The 9,616-nt window shown below is 36.8% G+C and overlaps 1 protein-coding gene across 1 annotated transcript in view; it reads left to right on the top strand.

The window, feature by feature from the left end:
- The first annotated feature begins 102 nt into the window (after positions 1–102).
- Positions 103–9,616, top strand: part of Tiparp (TCDD inducible poly(ADP-ribose) polymerase) — a 29,948-nt gene continuing 20,434 nt past the window's right edge. Inside the window, exons 1-2 of the mRNA XM_010636912.3 lie at positions 103–127; positions 2,078–3,036. Of these exons, the coding sequence (XP_010635214.1) occupies positions 2,120–3,036 (917 nt within the window). The 5' untranslated portion in view covers positions 103–127; positions 2,078–2,119. The remainder of the gene's footprint in view (positions 128–2,077; positions 3,037–9,616) is intronic.

Here is a 9,616-nt window from a genome sequence, read left to right as displayed (position 1 = left end):
AGGCGTCGCTCGGACCCGGGCTGAACGCCCGGGAGTCGCGCGGCCGCTGGCGGGCAGAGTTTGGAGCCGGCGGTTTCCGTGAAAGGTGTGATCGGCTGGGAGTGCCAGACAACCCGAGCGTCACGAGGTGTGAAGGGTGGCGCGGTTGTGTCGCTTGCTGCGAGCGACCGGAGGAAGTGTCCTTCCAATCTTTATTTTTCTGTTGTACGAAATAATTGAGGAGGGTCGGGGGTTTGGCTCAGTGGTTCGGCAGCCTGCCTTGCAAGCACAAGGGCCGGAGTTCGATCCCTGGCACCCCCCCAAACAACAACAACAACAACAACAACAACAACAACAACAACAAAAACAAAATAATTGAGGAACTAGGTTCTAGTGGGCTCCTCGCTCCATTTTCCCTGCTGCTTCTCTCCTCACCAGTTTTGTTTCCGAGTTTGACGAAGGGCGATAATAGGAAACGGCCTGTGTGTGTGTGTGTGTGTGTGTGTCTATCTGTATGCGTGCGTGCCCGCGGGCACGCGCGTGTGTGTAGACACGTATAAGTTAAATTGGTTCAGTGTCTGTTTTGCCTTGATACAGGATATGATAGCAGCGGTTAATGTGTGTGCGTGGGGGAAGGCACAGGCCGGTTTGGCGTAGCGAGGAAGGGAATACCACAATCTGTGCCAATTGTGCCTTGAGGCAAGAGCACCGAATGATGAATAATAACGCCTGGCTTGGCTGCTTTCCAGTTGATTTATGTCTCATGTCAGATCTCTCCTTCATGAAGCTTTCCCTAACAATGCCAGCTCACACTGAACTCTCTTTTTTTCTACTTCTTTTGTATTTGGACTAACACTTTCTTATATGCTTATTTTTTTTCCTGAGTTTGATCATTATGCACCTTTTACAGATTAGTGAATCTCTACAATTAGATCTTCAACACTCATTTTTTCTGAGACTGTTTTTTGGTTTTGTTTCTTTACCCACAACCAAGCAAGAGCTAGTCATTTAATGTGTGCTTTTTCTTCAGTAATTCAGTCAGCAAAATATTTATGGAATAGCCACTGTGTGCATTGTGCCAGGCACTGTACTGACATCCAGGATGTATACTTGATTCAGTCATAGGCCCTTGCATCAGAGATTTCTTTCAGTCTGTTGGACAAAAGAAGATTAATTGCTCACCATCATTCTTTTTTACGGGGCACACTCAGTAAATATTTTTAAATTTAATTTTTTCCCCAAGGGTCTTGTTCTTCCAAGAACACACTTTTTTGTTTCTTTCAGTAGTTCATTCAGAATTTGAGATCTAGTATGTGGTTTTTCAATTAACATGGCTTTGTTTTTTTTTTTTTAATTAGTATACATAACTTCTGAAGAGAAGGACCAGGAGGCCCTTTCTGTATTTTGGAATTGTGTTTGGTTTGTAACACAGTGTGCACTCGTTAGTGCTTAAAGCTAAATTTGGAGCTGCAATGATTTTGGCAATTGTGAAAGTAAGCCCTTACCATTCTTGGGAAAATATATTGGAACTATCTGAATATAGAAATGCTTAACAGGCCTCTGGCTTGTCTTCCATATATAACATTACAATTGAAAGCCCCTGTTTCCTACGCATACTTTCACACTGTTTAACTTTGAAGTTTATTCTTCATTTGATAAATTTCTTTTCCCCGCTAAGAAACTAAATTTTGGTCAACTCATGAGACAGGTGGTAGGTGAACTGCTGCAAAGAGAACCACAAAGCTGAGTGAGGATGTAGTTTTCTTGCTGTTGTCTAGACACTATTATTTGTAACTTTCATCTTCCACCCTGCTCTATACCCCTACAGTGAGAATTTATATCCCAACTGAATTACAAACTGTTGTATATTGTCTACAAATAAATGCCAAAAGCATGTTGAAAGTAACTCTGTCTTATCTACTTTTACCTGTTACAAGCTTTTCAATAGCTGTCATTTCTCAATAAAAGTTAAAATTGAGCTGTACAGACTATAGTTCAGGAAGACTGATTTCACCAACTTAGTAACAAATCACAAAACATTTCATTGAATGAATGGGATTCAGTTTGTAAATGATTGTATTTCTTCTTTTCCTGCTAGGGTTTTTAGACTCTTGAGGAGCAATTGGAGTTAACCTACATCATGGAAATGGAAACCACTGAACCTGAGCCAGACTGTGTAGTGCAGCCTCCCTCTCCTGATGACTTTTCATGCCAAATGAGACTCTCTGAGAAGATCAGTCCATTGAAGACTTGTTTTAAGAAAAAGCAGGATCAGAAGAGATTGGGAACTGGAACCCTGAGGTCTTTGAGGCCAATATTAAACACTTTGCTAGAGTCTGGCTCACTTGATGAGGTTTTTAGATCTAGAGACCAGAATGCAGATGAAAGCAGCTTACATGAACCCATGGTGAAAAAACCCCTGGAGATCAATCCGTCGTGTTCACCTACAGAAAACAGTATGTCTGTTCTGATTCCTGATGGGACAAATGTTGGGAGCCAAATGCCAGAAGCCCATCCTTCCACTGATGCTCCCGAACAGGTGGTTCCAATCCAGGGTCACAGCTTTCCACCAGAAACCATCAGTGGAACAGTGGCAGACTCTACAGCAGGGCACTTCCAAACTGACCTTTTGCACCCAGTTTCAAGTGATGTTCCAACTAGTCCTGATTGCATAGACAAAGTAATGGATTATGTTCCAGGGGTTTTCCAAGACAACAGTTTTACAATCCAGTACATTTTGGACACCAGTGATAAGCTGAGTACTGAGCTCTTCCAGGATAAAAGTGAGGAGGCTTCCCTTGACCTTGTGTTTGAGCTGGTAAACCAGCTACAGTACCATACTCACCAAGAGAATGGAATTGAAATTTGCATGGACTTTCTCCAAGGCACTTGTATTTATGGCAGGGATTGTTTGAAGCATCACACAGTATTGCCGTATCATTGGCAGATCAAGAGGACGACTACTCAAAAGTGGCAGAGTGTATCCAATGATTCTCAGGAGCACTTGGAAAGATTTTATTGTAACCCAGAAAACGATAGAATGAGAGTGAAGTATGGGTATGTATCAAAATAATTTATAAGACTGTTAAATGCTCTAGAGAAGGTAAAGAAGCTGAAAGAAGTTTTCTTTCAGTAGTAACAGGTTTTCTTTTTTTCGTCTCATTCTTTTGGCTTTATGCTACCCTGATTTTTCATAGTGGTTGAACGCAGGCTATTTACCCAACCAGACAATGAAGGTGTTATGATTTGAACAACTCCGTTGTCATTCTATTCAATATGTATATGACTGAAAAGTTGTGACTGTATTGAATATTGTAAATCAAATATCATTTTAATCACATGAGAACTTGCTCCCCCCCCCTACCGGGGTACTCACAAGGCAAGCCACCGAACCGCTGAGCTAAATCCCCGGCCCCGAGAACTTGCTTTTGAAGGAAAATCCATTGGCGAATCTTACAACATAAAGAATACCTGATTTATTTAAGTCTATAGTTTTGCATGTTAAATACCTGTTTTTTTTTTTTTAAAGGAAAATAATACTTGGAGATTTTTGTGGCCTTCTGTACTTTGAATGGTATAAATATTATGAATGATTCAGAAGTTCTTCCCTACTTATGAATCATGTCAAAATGCCTTAAATCTTGTTAAGTTTCCTTAAACCTTTTATCACTGAGTTTATAGATAAAGTACATTTTTCCACAATTCAGAGTAATTTAATTCTGAAAGAATTTTCACAGTGAGTAGTAAAGGGAGGACTTAAGCTAGCAACTGTCCTTGAATTTTGATTTGCAAGACACACACACACACACACACACACACACACACACACACACAATTAAGTACTTAGTACTTAATTCATTGATAAGGGAACTGACTTTCCACAAGTCAGGTTTTCTTCATTTGAAATTTATGTAAAACTAAGAAAATTATAGTTGCTACATGTAAAGTTTCTAGTGTAAAAGTGGTTGTATAAAACACATTAATCTTTGTGTGACATATAGTAGGAAAAAATACACAATCCTGAATATCCTAACTCAAATCAGGAGAACAATTTCTTGAGAGTTGTCTTTGTTCACATATAAGTTATTCAGGTATCCAGAGAGTCAGCAAATGGTTGGCAGTAAACCATTTATGAGTTGTCTATTTTGTGAGTTTTGATGCCAACCTTCTGTATTCTGATAAGATGTCAGAGCATTGTTGATATTACAAAAATCTGGTCATTTGTTTTTCTCGTTACCATTTAGTATTCTACTAGTTTTCTTTTTAGTATTTCAGTATTTCACTCACATAGTATCTTGGCAATTTATCATGAAACTAGAGGTTTTAGTCTTGTTTTTCAAAATGGAAGCAAGGAACAAGACAACAAAGAATGTAAGGCACATGTTCAAAGGAATATAGAAGACTCCTTGAGATGAAAGTAAGGTCATATCAAGAATATAGTTTTCCTGAGTATAAATGTATTGTCTTGATAATATAATGTATTGAGATTCTACCTTGCTAAGTTTGCAAAAATCTTAATAAAAGTTCAGTTCTTTTAGCTTATTTTTTTAAAGCCAGCACTGGACAGGAAAAGTATTTTTTCTTAAAATTTTTAAAAATAAGTTTTGCCCAAAATCTCTGTTGCCCCAAGTTAGCTATTCTAATTGCTAAGTTAAAAAGCAAATCAATTTTATTTATACTTTTTTTTTTTTTTGGTACCAGGGATTGAACTTGGGTCCTTGTGCCAGGTAGTGGAACCACTGAGCTAAATCCCCAGCCCCAGTTTTATTTATTCTTAAAGCCACTTTTATTCTTCTGTCTGCAGCTTGTTAGACTCTACAGAACAGGGGTCTCCCACTTTATTCTCATGAAACAAATTTCCAGTCCACTGAGTATTTGAGCATCTTGTACATTAAGTTTCTGTTTGAATTGGTTAGGAAGCAACTAGCAGGATTATTGTCCAACAATTACATTCTGTTATCATGAGCAAGATAAGACAGTCATTTCGATCCCAGAAGGTCCAGTGTAGGCCCATATAGATACATTGTTGGATCAATTACAAGTGGGTGCTTGATTTCCGAATCAGTTTTAATGAAGTTAACTAATATTTGTCTGACACTTAGAGAAAGTAGGAGTGAGTTACTATTTGTTATAATTAATACTGCTGCTGCTTCTACATCATAGGGGTCCCCCTCTGATAAAATAGTATGAACTGTTAAGTACTAGTTAAGTGAAATTCTTGGTGAACTACAAGAAGAAAAGTAAGATTGTAAATAGCAAAGTGTCAAAAATTAGGCTTTGGGGAAGTTGACCTGTGGTCATTGCAACCTGGTTTTCCTTGTATTCCAAAGCGATGTTGTGTTTCCTGGCAACAAGATGCAGATAACGGCATGTTGAGCCTTGCTGAGAGATTCACAAACAAGCTGGAGCAGCCCAGGTTCACATGGTTACCACATTATTTGGCTAAAGCTATTAATCTCTGTGGTCAGGCCTGTAAAGCTGGTCTATCTGTGCAGATTGCACATACCAGGAAGTGTGTGTTCAGCTGTGTGTATGTCCAAGTTGGTTCTAATAGTCTTTAGATTCAAGAATAGTGGATAATGAATGGCATTTGGTTTATTCTGTGTGTTTTCAGTCACTTACATGACTTGGTAAATCATTATTATATACTATATCCATGATATCTTCATTGTTTGAAACTTGGAGAAAGTTCACAGTTCTGAGTCTGTAGCAGAGAAATTTTCCTAGCTTCAAATTATAGAGATTAAATCCTTGATTTTTTATTTTCAAATATGAAGATTTAACTCTGAGCTTATCAAAATTAGATGTGTAGTGTTAATTTTCTTAAGAATGAAATTAGAAAGGAAATTTAATGAGATAAGTTCCCTTCCAGCTCTTTGGTCAAGATGCTTAGGTATGAAAACACATTTTAAATCTATTTCAGTAATAATAAATGCTTATTTGGTTCATTGTAATGAAATTATGATATAATCCACTTTGCTTTCTCACTCTACTATTCTGCATCCGCAGATGTATAGTGCCAACATCAACTGGAGACTGGTTGTATGTATGAACAGCCCAGATTTGATGTAGGCTTCTTTTTTACATGGGATGGGCTTTGAAGAATTTCTAAATTCTAAATGTGCCGTTGAGAAAACAACACCGAATATAGGATTTTTTTTAAAAAATTAAGACAGTTTCTCCTCTAATCGTGTTTTTATCCTTAGTAGAAGATGATGTTGAATGGCAGAACTAACCAGTTTTCAGAGAGCCTCACTGACTAGAATACTACATGGATAATTGAAATTGTGGTGATAATGCAATTCTCTCTTTAGCAACTAAGATCACCATTAGTTTAATGTTTATTCATGTTTGAGTGTGCCAGAATAGACTTCTAGTTATTGCCATCCAACAAGAAAGGACACATTTTAGGCAAACCACATTGTAGAGTTACTTGCTGATAATAATATAACCAGTGATTATTTCTAATTACGAATATGCTGAAAAAGGTAGAGGTAAAGAAAAATTACAGACCCTGAATACATGTTTAATTTTTTTAAGAGGACAAAGTTCTTTTGAAATTAGTGTTTATGAATAGAAGAGGGAATTTTACTTCTCAAGACTTAAGCCTAGAGTATTGTTGTAGCTGAATTACTGAGTGATTTTAATCACTAATTGCTTTTAGGAGGAGTCTTTTTTTTTTTAAATCTGTTCAAGGAACAATACCTTTAGATGACTTTCCAGAAACTATATGTAAGAGGATACAGAAAAATGCATATTAATGAGAGGAGAAAGCCTATATTGTTGTCTGTATGACTTACAGTGAATTATCTAAACTAGAGCAAGCTCTTGACTGAACTGTACTAGAATAGTTAAATTAGCCAAGTTAGCGCTGGCCTGCACAGCTGTGATGATGTATGAACTAATTCATTATGTGTTATTGATAACGCTGGAGAGAGGAGAACAGCTGAAACTTACTATCCCTTGTGACTTTTTGGTAGTTCTTGAATATACACAGCTGTATGAGTTTGAATTTATTTTAAAAATTCCTGCTAAGAATGACAGAGCTCCATAAGCAAGAACTGTATTTGAAGTGACTTTCAAAATGTGTGCTTTGTGCTTTAGAGATAAAACAACCCAATGAATTATTTTTTGTACCTCTTTATACTGCTATTTACATATGAAATAAAACTAATTGCCTTCTATCTATACTAATCTAGGGAAGTTACTGGGTCTATGTAGAGCTATCATGGGAATCAATAGCAATCATTCATTTATTCCTTTTCTGGCTTTTCATCAATAAGCAGATTAGACTTTTTGAAGCAGCTGTCACCTGGCTTCAGGTTGAGGTCAGTTATTTCCTGATGTATTTATGTTAGTGAAACAAACCTTCCAAAAAGCAAAAATTGACAATTTTCAAATCAGACATTTGGGAGAAATAGCCCATAAGATTATCTGGCAGCACTTAAAAATAATTGCATAATATATTATGTATTTATTATTAAGTCCAAATATTTTAAATTTTATTATAAATAAGAAAAGGAACAGTAAAACAACGTACAGCATTTAAAAAAAATCTTCACTCTGCACATAGTGGGTATGCAAAAAATGCTATTTTTCACTAACAGTGCTGTGTGCCCCCTGTAAATCTTACCCCCCCCCCTTTTGTACCAGGGATCAAACTCAGGAAGTCAGCACCACTGAGCTAAACCCCTGGCCCTTATTTCCCACTTTTTGTTGCACTAGAATTTCTAGATTCTAGATTTACATTCTACCATAAAGCAAAGGTTAAATTCTTTGAGTTTCTGATCATGGTCTGTAATTTTTAATTTATTGCAAGTTTGGAGGCCCTTTCTAAAATCTGAAGCAGTATGTAATACATAAAAACCTTAACTACTCAAGGAATTCTCCTAAAATACAGCTATTTGAGACTGTGATTATATTCCTGTGGCCTCTTTTATTTCTTATGCCCTGATTTGAGACCACAAGATTCTGTATTCTTTGATGATGATTCTGGATTTCATTTAAATTAAGACATCAGGTCCTCTTACCCTGGGTCAGCCTCTCAATAATTACCAGTCTCTTATTTTGAGTCATAGAAGGAAAACTAAGAACTGTGCATGTGTATACCACTTATTTTTACAAGGAAAATAAGTTTCAAATTATGTGATGATTATTCAGCTACCGCTTACTGAAAGGCTGGTTTAAATGGAATACTGATACATTTTGAAAACTTGATTTCTTTTTTGGTTTTCTGTTATGTGTGTGTTTTGTTATTGTTTGGTTTGTTTATTTGTTTGGTACCAGGGATGGAACTTAGGACCTTGCCCTTGCAAGGCAGGCAGCAGCACCACCGAGCTAAATCCCCAGCCTTGTTTTATTTTTGAGATGGGGTCTTGCTCTTTAGTCTTGTTGGCCTTAAACTCATTATGTAGCCCAGGTTAGCCTTGAACTGGGCAGCAGTCCTCCTGCCTCAGTCTCCAGAGCATTGGGATCCCAGGTGTGTGTCACCACACCCAGCAAGAAACTTGGCTTTGTAGAAGTAGTTTCTCTTTTTAAACTTGGGAGTCTTAATATAAAGGGAGTATAAAAGATTTTGTATCTTTGAAAGACAGCAGAATGCTGAAGATTGAGCTACTTTCTGTTTCATTCTGGGTTTGAAATTGTTAGGTAATTTTCTGATCTTGAGTTGAACTGTACTTTGCAGCACCTTAAACATAGACTGTACAAAGGAATAAAAAAGTTCACCATTTCTAGGAGCAAATTACTGTCTATCTTTATTTAGATTTTTTGTGTGTGTGACAGGGTCTCACTGGGTAGTTCAGGCTGGCTTTGAACTCACTGTTCAGCCAGGCCTCAAACTCCTGGTGATCTGCTTCAGCCTCTGGAATGCTAGGATTATAGGGGTGCACCACCACCACGCCCAGCATAAAACTATATTTTAGATATGAAGGAGTTTCTTAAACTAAATTCTATTTTTTATATTTAAATTATTTATTGCAGTGTTTTCTAGGAACCAGGAATTCTACTGTATACAGACTCAACCTTTATTTAAAGTATTAAACTTAATCCAGCCCAATCTCTGAAACATTATCATTTCAAACTTTTAATAAAGATAGTCTGTTGATAATGGAGTTTAAAATTATAAGTGGTAGGTTCTGAAATACATTTTGAAATTTTTAAAAGTTAAGGGTTTATGGAAAATATAACATAACTTGGTATTTTAAAAACTTTTATAGTCAATCCATGCAAAAGATAGTGATAAAGATTTGATACAACTAATTCTGTGATCAGGAACTCATATTTCAAAAGCTGATGATATTAATAAATAGTTAAGTGTGAAACTTCCAATTTTCCTTGCTGACTTACCCAGTTACTGTTACTAAGACAAGCATAGTAGAGAGTTAATTAAGTATTCCTATTTGCTGTTTCCACACAACAAAATGTGTCTGGCTCTTCATTCTTTCTCTGCTCTATGCTATTTACTTACTGGTAACACCCACTTGACCAGTAATGAACCTTTGCATAGTCATCACAATGAAAGGATAAAGTCTTACAAGAGAGAGAATGCTAGAGTGACTGTTCTCTTTCACAGTCTACAGAAACTAGTGACTTTCCAGTATGTGTGCCGCAAAAAAAAATTGCTTCTCATGACTAA

Source organism: Fukomys damarensis, unplaced genomic scaffold (genome assembly GCF_012274545.1).
Source record: "Fukomys damarensis isolate Sample0158 unplaced genomic scaffold, DMR_v1.0_HiC HiC_scaffold_37, whole genome shotgun sequence".
Taxonomy (NCBI): domain Eukaryota; kingdom Metazoa; phylum Chordata; class Mammalia; order Rodentia; family Bathyergidae; genus Fukomys; species Fukomys damarensis.
Note: the sequence above shows the minus strand (reverse complement) of the source record. Positions and strands in the feature narration are given on the sequence as shown.